Below are 18,971 nucleotides of genomic sequence, written 5' to 3'. Positions count from 1 at the left end.
TAATTTTTTTGTATTTTCATTTTAAAAAATGACAAATTTGCCCCCCTCCCTTATTTTGCCGTTGATTTTTCTGTAGGGTGTAAACGTGAATATAGTCCAGAAAAACGTGTTTTGACAAGTGCCTGTTAAGTTATGTCCCTAAAATTGAATTTTTCGTTTTCAGTCATAACTGGGAAAGACCAATCTTTTCTGGTCTTTTAAGGGAGCTTTCAAGTCCCTGTTTAAAGCTAAGAATGAAAAGAAACCCAGGTGAATTTGGCTTGCAATTCGATGAAAGGAAATAAAAATAGTTTTAGGTCCCTTCAGTAATTACTGAATACCTTAGCTAATGCGTGAGTTTGAATTTAGTTCAAGAAATCACTGGTTACTTTGTTGATCCAGCTATGTTGGAATATCGTCACTTAGTGAATTTCTCTTAATCCAGTTTAATTTTGAACCCTACAAGGAATTTAGGTTAAGACACATTTCCACTCATGAAGTCGGATACATTCCTGGGGACAAAGAAAAAAAAAGGATAAAGGATAAAGAAAAAAAAGAATTGATTAAATAAATTTCTTGTTCTTTATAAAACACTTAAAATAAATAATTCAAAATTAAACTTTCTTAATCTAGTTTAGTTTCGGCCCCAACAAATAATTCCCGTTGAGACTCATTTTCATTCATTAACTGATCATTTAAAATCACTTAGTCGTCCAAATATGGATTCATCAACACAAAATCCATGTGCCACAATTCATTCTCAACCCAAAGACAGAATTTGCTTTGCCATATTGCTGAGGACAAAAAAAGAAAAATAGAAATGATAAAATTAAGCTCCTGGTCTTCATGAAACACTAAAATTAAATAATTCAAAATTAGTTTGTCTTAACCCAGTGTGTGAAGACTCATTTTCATTTATTAACTGATCAATCAAAATCACTTAGTCGTCCAAATATGGACTCATCATTACAACGTCCAAGTGCCCCAATTCATTCTCAAATTAAGCCAAAATTTGCTTCGTCACATTGCTGGGGCTAAAGAAGAAAAAATAATATTCACAAAATCTGGCTCTTGTTCTTTATAAAGCTCTAGATCAAAGAGTAACACTAAAACTCCAAAAAAAAACTAAAACTCCAATTCGCTTCAATTCTAACTCCTAAGTCTAAAAGTACTATCTTGATTTAATGCTTTGAAATTGCAAAAATTTCTGTCAACTTAACTGAGTCTTGCAGTATCTCAAATAGTTTTCGAATCCAACTCAAATCTTGCTATAAAATTGCTATTCTTTTTTCAACTTTAATTTAAGTTTTGTATATATATATATATATATATATATATATATATATATATATATATATATATATATATACTAGCTGTTGGGGTGGCGCTTCGCGCCACCCCAACACCTAGTTGGTGGGGGCGCTTCGCGCCCCCCCCCAAGCCCCCCCGCGCGCGTAAGTCGTTACGCGCCATATTAGTTACGCGCCATTGTAGTTGTGTCCCTATGTCCCACCTGTGAATATAGATAGATATATATATATATATATGTTTTTAACTACGTAAAACTTGCGAATATACAACATTCTTTGCTGTCCCATTGTCTGTGCATATAAATAGATTGTCAGGTTTACCGACTCTTGAACATGCAACATATAATGGTCCATGGGAAAACAATCCGTATTCAGATCTATACCTCATGATTCTAATGATTGCCCTTGAGCTTTGTTGATGGTGATTGCTAATCGACCATTCCCTGAGTCGCCATCGTCATTTATATATCCCCCTCTGCACCCCGGCGTCCCCTTTGTAGTTATGTCCCTGTGTCCCGGTCGTCATTTATATTCCCTGTGTCCCGGTCGTCATTTGTATCCCGGTGTCCCGGTCTGTATATACATTCTTTTTTTAGTTTTGTTTTTCTCCTTTATTTTTTTCCTTTTTTCTTTTTTTTCTTTTTTAGTTTATTTAGATTTTTAGATTTTTTAGTTTTTTTATTAGTTTTTAGTTTTTTTGTAGTTTTTACCATTTTTTTAGTTTTTTTAGTTTTTTTTTTACTTATGTCCTGGTCGTCATTTATACTCCCTGTGTCCCGGTCGTCATTTGTGTCTCGGTGCTTTGTTGATTGCTAATTTATATTATATTTATATTTATATTTTTTATATTTATTAATATTTTTTTAGTTTTCTTTTTCTCTTATTTTTCAGTTTTTTCCTTTTTTTTGGTTTTTTCTTTTTTAGTTTTTATTTTTTTTTTGTTTTTTACCTTTTTTTAGTTTTTTTAGTTTTTTAGCTTTTTTAGTTTTTTTATTAGTTTTTAGTTTTTTTTTAGTTTTTGCCTTTTTTTAGTTTTTTCAGTTTTTTTTTTAGTTTTTAGTTTTTTACCTTTTTTTAGTTTTTTTTAGTTTTTTTTCTTTTTAGTTTTTTTTGTAGTTTTAACCTTTTTTAGTTTTTTTTCTTCTTTTGTATTAGTGTGAAATAATTCAGACGTCATATGCGGACAAACACGACGTCACTCGACAGACAGACAGACAGACATAACCCACAAACAACTTATTTTTATATATATTTATTCATATTTTTTTAGTTTTCTTTTTCTCTTTTATTTTTCAGTTTTTTCCTTTTTTTTAGTTTTTTTCTTTTTTAGTTTTTAGTTTTTTTTAGTTTTTTACCTTTTTTTAGTTTTTTTTAGTTTTTTTAGTTTTTTAGCTTTTTTACTTTTTTTATTAGTTTTTATTTTTTTTGTAGTTTTTGCCTTTTTTTATTTTTTTCAGTTTTTTTTTAGTTATTAGATTTTTACCTTTTTTTAGTTTTTTAGCTTTTTTAGTTTTTTTTCTTTTTAGTTTTTTTTTGTAGTTTTTACCTTTTTTAGTTTTTTTCTTCTTTTGTATTAGTGTGAAATAATTCAGACGTCATATGCGGACAAACATGACGTCACCTGATCCATCCACAGATCCACACACAGACAACTTATTTTTATATATATATATATATATATATATATATATATATATATATATATATATATATATATATATATATATATATATATATATATATATATATATATATGTATGTATTTTTTTACCTTTCCCCTTACAAAGTCCCTGAAGTTCTATCTTATAGTGGATTATCCGAAAAAGTTCTTGATTTCTTTAAGAAAAGAAACAATTCCTGATTCTCTTAAATAAAGGCATTGTGAATATATTAGAATGGCAAGAAGTGTCAGTCAGGTCAAGTTTTAGCGATCTATTTTAAAGTGATGTGATGTATACTAACACAATTTTCTATTCTAGATAATGCGTGATATATCAACTGGTAATTCCAAAGGGTTCGCTTTCATTAATTATGCAAGTTTTGAAGCTTCTGATGCTGCAATAGAAGCAATGAATGGGCAGTATCTTTGCAACAGACCCATCACTATATCTTATGCTTTCAAGAAAGATTCTAAAGGGGAACGACATGGTTCAGCTGCTGAGAGACTACTTGCTGCTCAAAATCCGCTTTCTCAGGCTGATAAACCTCATAGCTTATTTGCAGATGCACCTACACCTCAAGCAGGCGGTGCACCTCCGCTACCTCCCCCTCCAGTACCACCTGGGGGACTGGGCATACCTCCTCCATTCAACCTACCTCCTGCTGGGGGTGCACAGCCACCGTTGCCGCCTCTACCACCGCTTCCAGTTGTAAGGATTTTTCCTTTCTTATAGCTTCTTATTTCATACTGTTTACTTACTGTATCATTGATTTGTTATTTTCGTCAGACAAAAAAAAAGGAAGAGGGGGGATGTGCGAGATGATTTTCACTAATATTCATTTAGACACTGTCTCAGGAGAAGCAGACTGGAGGCATCTCTGAAAGGCTTTATATCCAAAAGTTTGGACAGGTTCAACGGTTCGGACTGGAGAGGGGGAGGGGGCCAGGTTATTTTGATTTCTGTGTGGTTGCTCATGTCACTTTATTTTTTTTAGATAGAACTGAAACTTTTTTACTTGTTTACACCCTTGATTTGGTTACGTTATTTGTCAGTTTCGGATAAACTACTGAGCTGTCAGCTTTAGTAAATTTTCTGTGACCGCTTGATGAAAGGTGAGAATATCAATGAAAAGGGAATAGCTTGGCTCAAGGGAGGGGAGAGGTTACCGGCGGTGAATCCCCTCACCCCCTGAAATTTTTATTTGACTCGTAAAAAAGTAACAAAAAATGCATATAAACGCATTTTTAAGGTTTTTTGTTAACCCAAAGATCAAAAAGTCTACATACGGTCTTGGCTTGCCGAGTTACTGCAATTAGAAACAAGAAGGCAAGCAGAACTAAGCTTTGCAAACAAGAGGGACAGCAAGAGGGCAGGCAGACTCTATTAGACTTGGGTCGTATGGTTGCCTGCGAGCCCACGCGACTTGTCGGTCAACCAATATTTAATTAATTTTACGTAAGTGTACCTGTTTGAGCTTTTAAATTGGATCGCTCGCCTGAGACTCTATGTGGGCGGGCCTTATTAGGCTTAGGTCGCTTTTTCGCCAGCGAGTCCAAGCGAATTCAGTCCCCCGTTTTGTATAGTACTCCCCGTTTGCCGGCAAATCCATGGGACTTGTCGGTAGTGTGTCAATCCTATAACTCGGTAGCTCCCTCGAGACTCTAGGCGTTCGGGCCCTATTAGGTTTAGATCACTTGTTTATTTGTGAGTCCAAGTGAATTCATGCCCCGTTTTGCATACAAGTCTAGCGGACGTTGTTAGCCCAAAAATCCCGGTCATCACCATTGCGATTCCCATAGTCTTTCCCAGTAGACAAAGCTCAGATAATATGAACGATCTCAGTTGCCCAATTGCCTACCAGTCTTGTGGGTATGGCCACTCATAAATCATAGGAAACATTTTATTTGGGGTATCCAAATGGCTGATAGAACTGATAGGCTATTTGAATTACTCTTACTCAAAGCCTATCTATCTTATTTCTGCCCTAGAATGGATGGATGATAGACTATCTATCAACAAGTGAAATGATTGCCTCTCGGTTGCCTCTCACTCAGAGTATCTGTCTTGGCTTTTTCTCCAATTAGCCATGGCTCTTGACTATTTCACCATAGTCGAATAAGTTGATTTTAATTCTAATAATTTTCCACTAGTTATAATTTCGCCATTAATGATAATACGACTGTTAAAGCCTGTCGTGAAGTTACTACTTATATATGGGGGGAAGACTTCGAGCCCCACCGCTCTTAAATTTTGAAATTTTTCCCGTGTATAATTTATATATATATATATATATATATATATATATATATATATATATATATATATATATATATATATATATATATATAATAAATAATAATAATTTATTTATAACCCACGAAATACATTAAACTGTGGAGTAAACACACAAAAAAAGAAAAAAAAACATAACAACATAAATAACATAAAAGCATAACAACATACAACATAAATAAATTACCTCAATTCAAAAAATGGCCAAAGAGGGTCAAAAACACCAATCATTTGCTGATTTTTAAGAGATATATCATTAGATAAATGTTTCAGTCGCGAGGGCGCATCAACGATGTCAAATTTAGAAACGATTGTATGATTCCGATACCACCGAGGCAGACGCAGCAAATACTTGCAATACTGAAAATATCATGAGCGTATTTTCTTTGTATCCTTCTTGCGAAGGAGGAAAGCAAAACCAGAAAGGTAAAAAACAGCAGGGGCATAAAAACTAGAATAAAGACGGCATAGTCCTTTTCGGTTATACCGACCACGATTTGGTGAATTTTTTCCGTAACCAACCCGCAGACTTTTCAGCACGTTGGACATAATAGCGGAGCAAGTTGACGAAAGTGACGTGTAAAAAGAGAGACCCAACTATTTAATACTTGCTGAACATGGTATAGTTGAAGAACCCAAGCAAAGAGGTGATGCTGGTGGAGGACTCCCGAAACACAAAAACTCACATTTGGAGGCATTAACTGAAAGGCCTACTGTGGATAGTGCGGCTGAAAGCCCGTCAAAGTTGGCAATTAGACTATGTTTTGTCCGGCTAAGAAGCAGAACATCATCAGCATATGCAACGTGGCTAATGCCTAAATTATCATTGTAAAAAATTGACGGTTGAAGACACATTTAAATATGCTCCGGGATAACACGGCACCTTGCCTAACGCCTTTTTTAACAGGAATATACTCCCCTACAGTACCATTCCACTTCACCCTAACTGAAGAATTAGCATACCAATACTTAAGCACGGAAACAATGGAAAGGTTAACACCTGAGGCTGCTAGAGAAAACAAAGCATTTAAATGAATTACATTGTCAAAAGCACTAGATATGTCAACAGTCAAACAATACAGGGGACTTTTTTGACCAACAGCTTGTTTCATTAGCCGACCCACAATATGGTGAGCTTGACCGCAGCCCATACCTTTTCTAAAACCAAGCTGGAAGGGCGTAAAATTGCACTTGGAGTTAATGGCCGGTAGCAGTGCATATTCAAATAGCTTACTAACAAAACAAGACACAGTGATAGGACGGTAATTAGAGCAAGCACTGGGGTCTTTACCCCTCTAGACTATGGGATATATAAAACCGGACAAAAAACTATCTTGCGCAACGGACTGTGCCAAACCCATCTGAAACAATAACTGGAAATGCTTCAGCAGTTCAGGACAATCATAAGCAAAAAACTTGAAGCAAAGACCATCACTTTCGAGAGACTCAGACTTATTCACTTGCTTAAGAGCTCGGAGTATAACACCAGATTCCACCGGTTGATACGAATTGGGAGGATTGAGTTGACAAGCTTTGTAAAATGATTTTCGAGATTAATATTAAATGAAAGCAAAATATTTTTATAATGAGAAACGAAGTCACATAGCCGAAGAGACTAATTAACTGGAGGTGAAAACTTTACACTGTTTATAACACGATCCCAGGATTTCTTGTCACAAGGACCATCCTAGGCATTCAGTCTCGCTCTACACAAGGAATATTTGTACTCTCGTTTGGTTTTCTGTTTTATTTGATGTACTGAACCAGAAGGAGGACGATAGCTATCCACATACGGAGCCAGAACTTATTTTTTTGTTTAGCCATCTTCACTTTAAGATCAACTTTCCAAAAGGGATTGTGAGTACCCATTCGCACGCGCTCAGAGGGGACAGCTTTTTTAGCGGCAGACTTAAGACAGAACACTATTTGCTGATAATACGAGTTGATATCTATCCGAGTTGAAGTTGTACGTACAGGTATTTGCAATAAGTGGAAAGGCACTTCAATAGATAATAATAACTGGGACAATGTCAATACATACAGTGGAACATTGGTATTTTCCCAATTTAACTTTGAGAACCACTTGAGAGAGTTACGTTGCACAGAGCTCGCCATGGAGCAAGATAGTTGGCACGTGATTGGTAAATGATCGCCGTCGATTTCGTAGTCGTCCACATGAACTATTGATGAAAGTAGAGTTGAATATGACACAATTACATGATCAAGGTTGAAAGTAAGACCACCACGATTGTGAATATAAGTAAATAGAAGATCTTTATCAAAAAGATGGAATCTTCCGGGTAGTGAATCAAGAAAGATTTCAGATCGGTCAGAATTAGATAATAAGCGAGTGTTCATGTCGCCGGCGAGAACCCATTTGGTATTTTGTTTTGAAAGGTCGCTAAGTAGTGTTCGTAGGCGATTACATGCTTGTGAAAAACTAGACAATGACTGCACAGTCTTTTTATTAAAGGGGAAATAAATGTTTATAAATGCGGTATCACCACATTTTATCGCTAAGATGTTAGCGTCGCTTTGCAATAATATCGGCTGAGTCTTGTGTCTGAAATAGATGGCCAGACCTCCTGATGATCTACCACGGGTTTTCTGGGCGGCTCTCAAGAAGGTATAATGGGTCCGAAAACGCTTTAGGCTATCAACATTCACTTTAGAGAGAAGGTGCTCCTGTAAAAACACAGTATCATTTTCAAGCAGCTCACTAATCAGTAGATCCTTGTCTTTTGTTCATTAATATTAAGGGACACAAAGCTAAACGGAGTTTGAGCATTCATTTATTAGCATTGTTGAGAGCGGATCGAGAACTTTGTATTTCAGATTAAAAATTACGTTGCATAGTACAATTTGCTTTTTTTGGTGAGGCTTGGCAAGAGTTTTCCTAGGAATTCACATGAGGGCCAGAACATCTGGAACACTTGGGATGTGCTGGTGAGCGGGGAGAAGCTCCAATCAGGTGATGAGTACTTTGACAGCGAAAACCTCGACGCGGAATGAATTGAAAGGGCTTAGTGTGAAAAATATTGTACCCAATACGGATTCCCGACTCCAGTACCGTGTTCAGAGCGTCTTTGTCGATAAACTCGAGGCGAAAAGTGCGAGAATTGCCGATTTGATTAGCACTAATAAGTCCCTCTACTGAGGCCTCTAAATCAGCTCTTGAATAGTTATGGGGTATTTCATGGACAACTGCTGAAAGCTTTTTATCAATTACTTTGGTTTCAACGCTTGGAATGGAGCTAGTAACAGCTGCAGCCAGCGTGTCGGCTGAGCGCTTATCACGTACCATCACAACCCAGCTTCTGCTGTGTGGCTTAGATTTCAGAGTCACGATCCCGTCGTGACAATCCAACGTTTCGAGCTTCTTCATGCGAAGGATAGGGTCGCTGAGCTCCGGGGGTGGGTTTCTTACAACGACAGCGTAGGACGTTTTTTTTGCATTTTGAGTAGGGGTTACAAGCTTAGACTCTCCCTCAGTAACCTTGGACGCAATATCACGCAGCTGTTCAAGACAAGAGCTCACCTTGGCACTGAGTGTACTGAAGGCATCAACAGAGATTATTGGCACTTCGCTGGGACATTTGATAACAAAGTCAGGAAGCTTCATGTTCTGGGAATTGCACTTTAAAAGCGAAGAAATAATGTCCGAAGCACAGTTCAATGCAGCATTGGCTCCTACAAGCTTCGATGGGACTTCATTCGGAAAAAGCTTTAAAAAAAGCAATTTACGGGTCTCGCAAAGAGAGGAAGACTCGAAGAAATCGGCCATGTACTCTTTTATCGCTTCGGGCGAAACTCCTTTAGCAAGATTTTTCTGTACAAAGCACAGGATAGGATTGTAGAAAAGTTCATCTTCGCGCCAATTACCAGTTACCATTTTCTCTAGATTGATGGTTCACTTGCGAGAGAAGTAAGGGAGCTCTCCCCCTCCCTTCTGCTTACTTCTCTCCTCTCACCTTTATCGTAACGCAATTGTCTTTAATATCAGAAATTATAATTATTTTCGCAACTGCTTAATCCTGACCTATATCATATATAGGTCATGAAAATATCAGTAAGAGAATTCACAGTTCCCAAGGGAATTTTCACTCAATTTTTAAAATAATCCGCTTATTTATAATTCTTTGGACACTGAATTAATTATTATGAAAATATTGGCTATGGGTCAGGCAGTGACTATAATCCATTACCAAACATTAGTGATAGGTTCAATCCAAAAAGAGGTCCTCACACATTGAACTCTGAATCAATACTGATTCAGATAAAATATATATATATATATATATATATATATATATATATATATATATATATATATATATATATATATATATATATATATATATATATATATATATATATATATATATATATATATATATATATATATATATATATATATATATGCATGTATATTTAATTTGGCGTCCACCACAGAATAAATTTATGTGTTCGTGGGTGCTTTGTAGTTCCTGATGTTACTTAATCATGCCAACTGAACTGAATTGTTGAGCAGTCAACCTCTTCTTGGAAATTTTTTCTGACATTTACCAGATAAAGTCAAATAGCAAATAGAATAAAAATCAACTCTAAAGAGTCTTTGAAATATTTGTATGAAATATATTTTTTGTTTTATATACCACGCTTCTGATCACGAAAGAAAAGAGCAAGAAATTTGGCCAGGCTTAGTAAAATATGCTTCTTCCGGTCGGATTTGACGAGTCTACAAAAATTTCCTAGTAGTACTGGCAAAAATAGCTCTTATCTATCCTATATAACTGTGTAGCAACTTGTGTTTGTAAATGCTGATGTGCTCGTAAAGTACCTTAAAATACTGATTTTTCTAGCCAGCAGCAAATACTGGAGAGCCATCTCCTGCTCCAGTCCCAAAGGTATCTCAAGCTCCTCCTTTGCCACCAAGTATGGTTCCTCCAACTCCAAACATGAACTTCCCGCCTGGTCAAGGGCCGCCCGTGCCACTACCTCCAGGAGCACCTCAAGGACCGGGACCTTTACGCCAACCTTGGCAGATGCCACCTATGCCTCCTGGCGGACGTAAGCGTTTTTAATTTCTATCTTCTTTTTTTTTCTCTCTCTCTCTATCTGTCTTTTTTTCTCTCTTTCTGAGAGTGACTATAAGCTTAGCCAGAATCGACCCTGCTCGAAATGGGTACATGAAGAAAGCTGGGCAAGATAAACAGGAAGGGTGCGTTAAAGCACAGGATGACTGACTCCTAACCTCCCATTGCACCTCTTAGCTGAATGTCTAAGAAACGGATATTAGACCGACAGTAGGGACTGTGAAGTCCAGTTTCGTATCCTTTACCCTTTTTTATTTTCTTATATATATATATATATTTTTATATATATTTTTACTACACAAAAAGAGTTGCTATGAAAGGTATTTGTCAGTTTCAAATGCCATCAATGGTGGACCAAGTATTTTTTTCAGTGGGGGGGGGGGGTCATAGGCTGGTGGAGATTTTAATTACCTAATTATCTGCTTCATGGATACGTATAAGTATAGAAAAACTTTACTGAATTCAAGAGAGACGACCGAATATCTTTTTTCATTTCTAGGTACAATAGTTTCTTGACTAAGGAATCAAAATTGCCGAAGCTGGCAACTAAACTGTGGGATCAATCAATTGAGTTCTTTTGCGATCGTGAATTTAGTTGATTGTTTGATAAATAAATTGTATTACACCGATTACACGCATCGACGAAGAAGATTAGAACCGACATTTAGAAATGACCTCAATATTAATTAAATTAATTAGCATAATTGGCAGAATCTTAACATAGTAGAGGCAGTGATGGTTCTGGTCTGTCTCGTGCCCGGAGAGAGATCTTGATAAGCGCCCTCCTCCCCTCCCCTGTTTTCCAAAATTTGCATGTCAAATTTCAACAGCATTTTCCATGTATTTAATCTTACTTTAGCCTCTGCAAAATTGCTGGTTGTCTCGTCCCAATTGATTGCTTGAAATTCTTCGCGTTCTGTGCTCATTAACGCTAAACAATTTAGTTGCTCCTTGTCTAGAGTCAATCTGACCTTTCTTAATAATTGACGTAGGGGCTGACCCCCCTCCCCAGCACTAAAGAAGTGACTACAGCTGTGAAAAATTGAAAAATGGACTTGCATAATGAGTCGTTGGGATTACGACAGAGATGCTGAAGTCATGCCTTGGAGCCTGTATTACTGTTTAGACTGCTCCCCTAGTGATCGTCTGGAATAACGAAACAGTCCCAAAAGATTGGACCAGGGGCAAACTGGTCAAACTTAGCAAGAAGGGCATGCGCTAATCTGTGATAACTGGAGGCGCACCAACTTTTTCTCTGGTGATCTTGCTCTGATCTTATTTTCATTCTTGGACTAATGATTCAAGAGTCCAGAGAATGGGACAAAAAAAAAATATGCATGCTTCGTATTTTGAAAAGGTGTTCCTTATGGAAGATTTTGAATTATAACGGATTACCTGATATACTAGTCAAAATGAAAATCGCACTGCATGAAGATAGTGAATGTTGTGTGCCTGCTGAAAATGGGGGTACGACTTTCTTCAAGATGATGTCTGAACATCATCATTGAACAGGTCAATGAATTTAAGTACCTCGGGAGGTGGATTAATTATAATGGTGAAGTAACCAACGAAATCACGAGAAGGATTGGACAAGCTACATCGGTTTCTAATAAGTTGAAACCAATATGGCGTAGTAGGGAATACTCTGTGCGCTTGAAACTCCGCCTTATCATTAGAAATGCTGGAAACTAAATGTCCAATTGGAGAAACGCGTTTTAGCCTTGGAAAACATGTGTCTTATAAGAATACTGAACATATCTTGGCAGGGAAAGGTCACGAAGATAGAAGTTCGCCACCGAATTGATCAACCATTTCGCTGGCGAATTGGTCAATTGGTCGCCGTCGAGATGGGCATACCTTGGCCGCGTCCTTCGTATACCAGAGCATCGACTCCCGTGCACATTTATGATTGGTGCCCTGAAGGGAGATACAAAAGAGGTCGACCAAGACACGCCTTGCGATGGCAGTATGAACAGGGTCTGAGTAAAGGGGTGATGTTGTGTCAGTAGGAGGATATCAGGGCTATATATATGTGCTGTATATAAATGTGCTGTATAGCTGTTTTGTGCAAAAGGCTTTATCCGCCTTAAAACACCAAAATAAAAAATTTTCTTTCCTCTGTTTTTATTCTTGCAAGGAAACAAAAAATATTAATTTCAATCTGTAATAACAATGGTGTTGACGCTAATAACACAGTTACTAACAGTTGTTAGTGATATTCTCTGACATATTGTTTCAAAAACCAAATGTGGGGTCGAATGGGTCGACCCCCCAGTCTATGGGGTCAAATTCCCATAGACGCTGGGTCCTAGTTGATCCAAAAGAAAACTAGACAGTTAACTATGAAGACTCGTTCATTAGTAGTTGCTTTTCACTCGAATATGCAAGATTTTAAAAATTAAAGAGAAAGTAACAATCGATTAGAAAATTAATTTCTCATGATAAAATAGGCTACTGGCTAAACTATAATTTATAGTTTACTATGTCTAATTATAAACGAATTAAAATTGACGCTAATTATATATATATATATATATATATATATATATATATATATATATATATATATATATATATATATATAAAGGCTAATGCTCACTTTTTATGGCACTTGGTATTAACCAAGTGACATATAGCAGTCGCCAATTCTGTCGGTCTGTCGGTCTGTCTGTCGGTCTGTCTGTCGGTCTGTCTGTCGGTCTGTCTGTCGGTCCCGGTTTTGCTACTTTAGGCACTTCCAGGTAAGCTAGGACGATGAAATTTGGCAAGCGTATCAGGGACCGGACCAGATTAAATTAGAAATAGTCGTTTTCCCGATTTGACCATCTGGGGGGGAGTGGGGGCCCGGTTAATTCGCAAAAAATAGAAAAAATGAAGTATTTTTAACTTATCAGCGGGTATTTGGATCTTAATGAAATTTGATGTTTGGAATGATATTGTGTCTTAGAGCTCTTATTTTTAATCCCGACCGGATCTGATGACATTGGGGGGAGTTGGAGGGGGAAAACCTAAAGTCCCGGTTTTGCTACTTTAGGCACTTCCAGGTAAGCTAGGACGATGAAATTTGGCAAGCGTATCAGGGACCGGACCAGATTAAATTAGAAATAGTCGTTTTCCCGATTTGACCATCTGGGGGGGGGAGAAGGGGCCGGTTAATTCGGAAAAATAGAAAAAATGAAGTATTTTTAACTTATGAGCGGGTGATTGGATCTTAATGAAATTTGATGTTTGGAATGATATTGTGTCTCAGAGCTCTTATTTTAAATCCCGACTGGGTCTGATGACATTGGGGGGAGTTGGAGGGGGGAAACCTAAAATCTTGGAAAACACTTAGAGTAGAGGGATCGGGATGAAACTTGATGGGAAAAATAAGCGCAAGTCCCAGATACATGATTGACATAATCGGAACTTATTTGCTCTCTTTGGGGTAGTTGGGAGGGGGGGAGTAAGTCTTAAAAATTAGAAAAATGAGGTATTTTCAACTTACGAACGGGTGATCGGATCTCAATGAAATTTGATGTTTAGAAGGATATCGTGTCTTAGAGCTCTTATTTTAAATCCCGACCGGATCTGGTGATGGGGGCGGGGAGTTGGGAGGGGGAAACCTAAAACTTGGAAAACACTTAGAGTGGAGGGATCGGGATGAAACATGGTGGGAAAAATAAACACAAGTCCTAGATAGATGATTGACATAAACGGAACGGATCCGCTCTCTTTTGGGTAGTTGGGGGGGGGGGGTTAATTCTGAAAAATTAGAAAAAATGAGGTATTTTTAACTTACGAATGGGTGATTGGATCTCCATGAAATTTGATTTTTAGAAGGATATCGTGGCTCAAAGCTCTTATTTTAAATCCTGACCGGATCTGGTGACATTGGGGGAAGTTTGGGGTGGGGAGACCTAAAATGATGGGAAACCCTTAGATTGGAAGGATTGGGATGAAACTTGGTTGGAAAAATAAGCAAAAGTCTTGCATACGTAATTTACATAATTGGAACGGATCCGCTCAATTGCGGGGGGGGGGGGGGTAATTCTGAAAAATAAGAAAAATAACGTATTTTTAACTTACGAAGGAGTGATCGGATCTTCATGAAACTTCATATTTAGAAGGACCTCGTAACTCTGATATCTTATTTTAAATCTCAACCGGATCAAACGTAATTGGGGGGGGGACAGTTGGGGGGACCGGAAATCTTAGAAAATACTTAAAGCGGTGAGATCAGGATGAAACTGGATGGGAAGAATAGAAACCTGTCTAAGATACGTGACTGACATAACTGGACCGGATCTGCTCTCTTTGGTGGAATTGGGAGGGGGGAGGTAATTTTGAAAATTGAGGTATTTGTAACTTACGAAAGGGTGACCAGATCTTAATGAAATTTGATATTTAGAAGGATCTTGTGCTATAAAGTTTAACTTTAGGTTCTGACCTTCTCACAAGTGCCAAATGAGCTCTTGGCTCTTCCGACCTCGTCCAAATGAGCTCTTGGCTCTTCCGACCTCGTACCATATGAGCTCTCGGCTCTTCCGACCTCGTCACAAGTGCCATATGAGCTCTTAGCTCTTGTTCTTATCTGCAAGGCTTAGGATTCGATTTTTTTTTCTCTGCTGAAACCAAAGGATTTTCCACATTTCTTAGATAGATGGATAGATAGTTTTTTATTTGCAACAATTTCATAGATAGATATGACAAACCAGTGCACATGCCTGGTGGCATATTTTAGCACTGACAATGTTACAATGTTACACTACGAAAATAAAAACTAAGAGATCATAAAAAATAAAATAAAAGAGTTGTGAAACTGAACTAGCATCGATCGTCAAGATTTGCTGGTACTATGGAAGACGAAATTAAATCTCGTAAATTCTTGCTTATATATATATATATATATATATATATATATATAATATATATATATATATTATATATATATGTATTTTATACATGCCTAAACAAAGCCTTAAAAATCTTAATTAACACGACCAAAAAAATCCACTGTCTGAAGCTGGTAATCTTTATCATTGAATTATATTTGGCATGAGTTGTTTAGTCAACTCGTACTGTAATTAATAATATTGAAAAAAAGCAATAAAGATAAAGCGAATTTTTATTGATCAATAATGCTGATTATATCTTATATTTTTATTGATTGATTATTTTTGTTTTTAATAATTTATTATTTATCTATTATTTTTATTGATTAATAATGCTGTCTATACGTTATATTGAGTGACAGGATCAGGCCTGTAAAAATAAACCTTGGGGAGGAGGGTGAATCTGAAGAAACAGTAAAAAAGACAGGTTAACCATAGGAAAATATTCGAAAATACCCACACTTCGGAAACAGTGGTTTACTCTGCTCCCCTTGCTTACGGCCCTGAATTGGAAGTAACTTTATTAAGTAGCTGTTGTGCGGATTGGCGAGGTTCTAATCAAGGAGCAATGTTTTTACTGATTCTTTAAGTTCAGAAATAGTCAGTGTTATACAGCTTTTCATTTTAAGGTTTTTTGGTTACTAATACTCTTTATCCAAGGCCGTATCTAGTTTTTTTTCGGGGGTGGGGGCTACAAAAAAAACTAAACACGCATGAAAAACTTGTTTATATGCAATTTTGTTACCTTTTTGTGAGTTGGACAAAAATTTTGTGAGGGGGGTTCAAACATTTTAGCACCCCCTCATTTCCTACCCTGGATACGGCCTTGCCCCCGCTGTGCATTGTTTCATGGGCACTGCAAATTGCCTATACTAAGTATTTCTAATCAGTAATTCCCCAGGAAGCAACGGTCACCTGGTTTTAACGTTGTTTTTCATAAATAGTTCTTTGATTTGTTTTTCAAATTTTGTGATATATTGAATAAGCTACTTTGTTTTACAAAAGATTGGAATCAATAAAGCGTCAGATTGAATTTCGCTGAAAATTTAGGTTTCACTGGGAAGGACGTTGAAATTTAAGATAGAATCTAAATGCCATGAAATTAGCTCATATGAACTAAGACTAGTTTAGTAAGTTTAATTACCTCGAAATTTGACCAACAGCTGAAAAACCAAAAGAAGAACTTTCTCTTCCTGCGCAATTAAACTTGGGAAATGATTGGTAAATTACACAACTAGAAGAGGGAACTTGAAGAATGCTAAAATTTGACTTGACAAGTTAAAATCGGTATATCTTAGTTTGTCGAGAAAATATTTTAAAATATCGTTAAATATTTTTCTTTGTAACAAGGTCTTTCTTTTCTTTATTGAGACTACTAGCGATGATCAAATTTAGTAAACCGGGGAAATAGAACTCTTATTGGATCCATGACCATATCCATGATTTTGTTGGGGTGAGGGGGGGGGGGGTGAAACCCTCTAACTCTCCTGGATACGGCCTTTTTTTTATCCATCTTTTTTCTGCTACGGATTTAAAAAGTGCTCAGACAGTCGTTCTTCTTATTCTGTAAAAAATAGTAAAAGGTTGGTGTAGAAGAGATTTTTTTTTTTATCCTCTTCAAAACCAGCTTCTGACCTGTTTTCCAACCGTACTTTTTTTGCAAAACTGTAAGTAAAGGAAGTAGGTCCACTGTTTCGACCCCCCCCCTCCCCTTTCTCTCGCTGTGTAATGTGGTCGTTCGTCACTATCTCTTATAGGTTAAAACAAAGGATGCGGTACCAGAATTTACACCCCGAACCGGAGGTGCTAATCTCCGTTTCATGGCTCTTCAGTCAGGTAGTGCAATGAGGAGCTCAGGTCCAGCGATCGTATGCTTACGTACACCCTTTTCGTTTACAATCTGTAGATTCGTCCAGGTACCCCTTTGGAGCCGGATTGACTCTGGATAAACTTAGAGTCACACTACTGACCCTCGTCTCAAATCAAATAATTGACAACATCAGGGCTTAAACCATTGTCTTGAGGCGCATGGGGTATGAAGCCTAGTATCTTGTCTTGCATGATGTAAAATGTCAGCATTTCAAGAAAAGGAGAGAACTACTTTCAGCACTTTTTCTGTTTATCGTGGGTATTAATGATACACCAAGAAACCCAGGAAAACTTTCCAAACTAATTAATTTTAGCCATTAGAAAGGTCTTAGCAGGAGAGGAATAAAGTTTTTGGGAATAAATGAATGTGAACATTTTGACTATTTAATGGTTAGCCAATACTTGTTCCATAGTTGATCCCTCCCCTACCTGAATCAAATTCTGGGTTCTTATATGGTTTTTATTATTTAAGTTAGATTTGTAACGAAGTTGGTATTCATATAAGGAATCGTTTTTGTAATCGTTTTGTATAAGGAATCGTTGGCTTATTGTAACCTACTTATTTAAAAAATATGAGAATATTTCGACCTACGGCAGCATTTTCCTTAGAAAACCCTGAGGACATGAATACCATTTGCAGGGTATTCCTGCAAAATGACCTGCCTTCCCCTCCAAAAAGTATTGCCCCTTAAGGTACTATATTTTTTTATGTTTCGGCTATTTTACTATATTTCTTTAATTAACCATCCCACCTTTAAACACATTCCTTTGTTGAAATGTACGACTCTTCTAAGGAATAATAAATTTTGTTTGTAGTTTCTTTATAGTTAACGGTGCTTTAAAATTATAAATAGTAGACACTGACTTTTCGCTCATTAAAAAAGGCCTTGAGTCTACAGTGTATATACGCAAACCCCCTTTTTGCAGTGACCCTTCATTTTAAAGAGTCATTAAAAAAGTTCAAGTGATTCTTATGCTACCATTTACGATTAAATTCAGTTTAACTGTTTCTTCTTTATCGAAACTTCTCTGCACTTTAGAAGTTGATCTGATCCTACTTGAACCTTTGAAAGGCAGCTTTGTGTGAATCTATTTGTATCCATTAGATTCTTATTATTTATGAATTTTGTAATTAATTAATTTGCTTTTAAAATAAGATAAATGCCATGCGTAGATGTTTAGCATTTGATACGTATCTAAATTCCGTTCATTTAGTTGATCTTTTCTCTTCCACGATGACTTTCACCGTCTTTGAAACAGAATTCCAGCTACTAACCTGGAATAAGCTAATTAATTCAATTTGTAAAGAAGCCCACTGAACCCATTTCCGGGTTGTTTAATCATTAACTTGTCAAATATTTCACGAGAAACGTGGGAAAGAAAGGCCGAATAAGTTTAAAAATAGTTTAGTAAACTTCCAGTTGGATTTGATTCAAGGTCATATGGTTTTATGTTTTTAGGTATGCCGATGCCACCTGGTGGTCTACCACCTCCACCTCACTGGAGGTTACCTATGCCTCCTTTGCCTTCTGGTCCACCAGGCAGCCGATCAGGAGCACCTTTGCCGCCAAGTAGACCTGGACTACCTTTGCCACCAAGGCCACCTGGCTACCCTACAGCTGGACCGGGTGGTCAGGCTCCTCCACCTCCGATGAATCCACCTCTTCCTCCTGGTACCAGACCTCCAACATTGCCACCTCTTCCACCAATGGGAGGAGGACAAGCACCTCCTCGTCCGGTCATGCCTCCAATGCCACCCCTTCCTCCAAAATAGATATATTTTGAGAATTTTTCTGGGAAGTGCTATAGCTTTTTGAAATTTTGTAAATTAGCATTAATTAATGACAATATACATTTACATATGTCAAGACTTGAATTCTAGTGAAATCA

At 37.0% G+C, this 18,971-nt stretch overlaps 1 protein-coding gene across 1 annotated transcript in view; it reads left to right on the top strand.

The window, feature by feature from the left end:
* LOC136026900 (splicing factor 3B subunit 4-like) overlaps positions 1–18,949 on the top strand; it is a 37,042-nt gene extending 18,093 nt beyond the window's left edge. The window contains exons 5-7 of the mRNA XM_065703725.1: positions 3,269–3,658; positions 10,105–10,312; positions 18,542–18,949. Coding sequence (XP_065559797.1) covers positions 3,269–3,658; positions 10,105–10,312; positions 18,542–18,855 — 912 coding nt within the window. The 3' untranslated portion in view covers positions 18,856–18,949. The remainder of the gene's footprint in view (positions 1–3,268; positions 3,659–10,104; positions 10,313–18,541) is intronic.
* The last annotated feature ends 22 nt before the right edge of the window (positions 18,950–18,971 follow it).

This window comes from Artemia franciscana, chromosome 1 (assembly GCF_032884065.1).
Source record: "Artemia franciscana chromosome 1, ASM3288406v1, whole genome shotgun sequence".
Lineage (NCBI taxonomy): Eukaryota > Metazoa > Arthropoda > Branchiopoda > Anostraca > Artemiidae > Artemia > Artemia franciscana.
The sequence above is the reverse complement of the archived record's forward strand: the minus strand, read 5'-3'. Positions and strand labels throughout refer to the sequence as shown.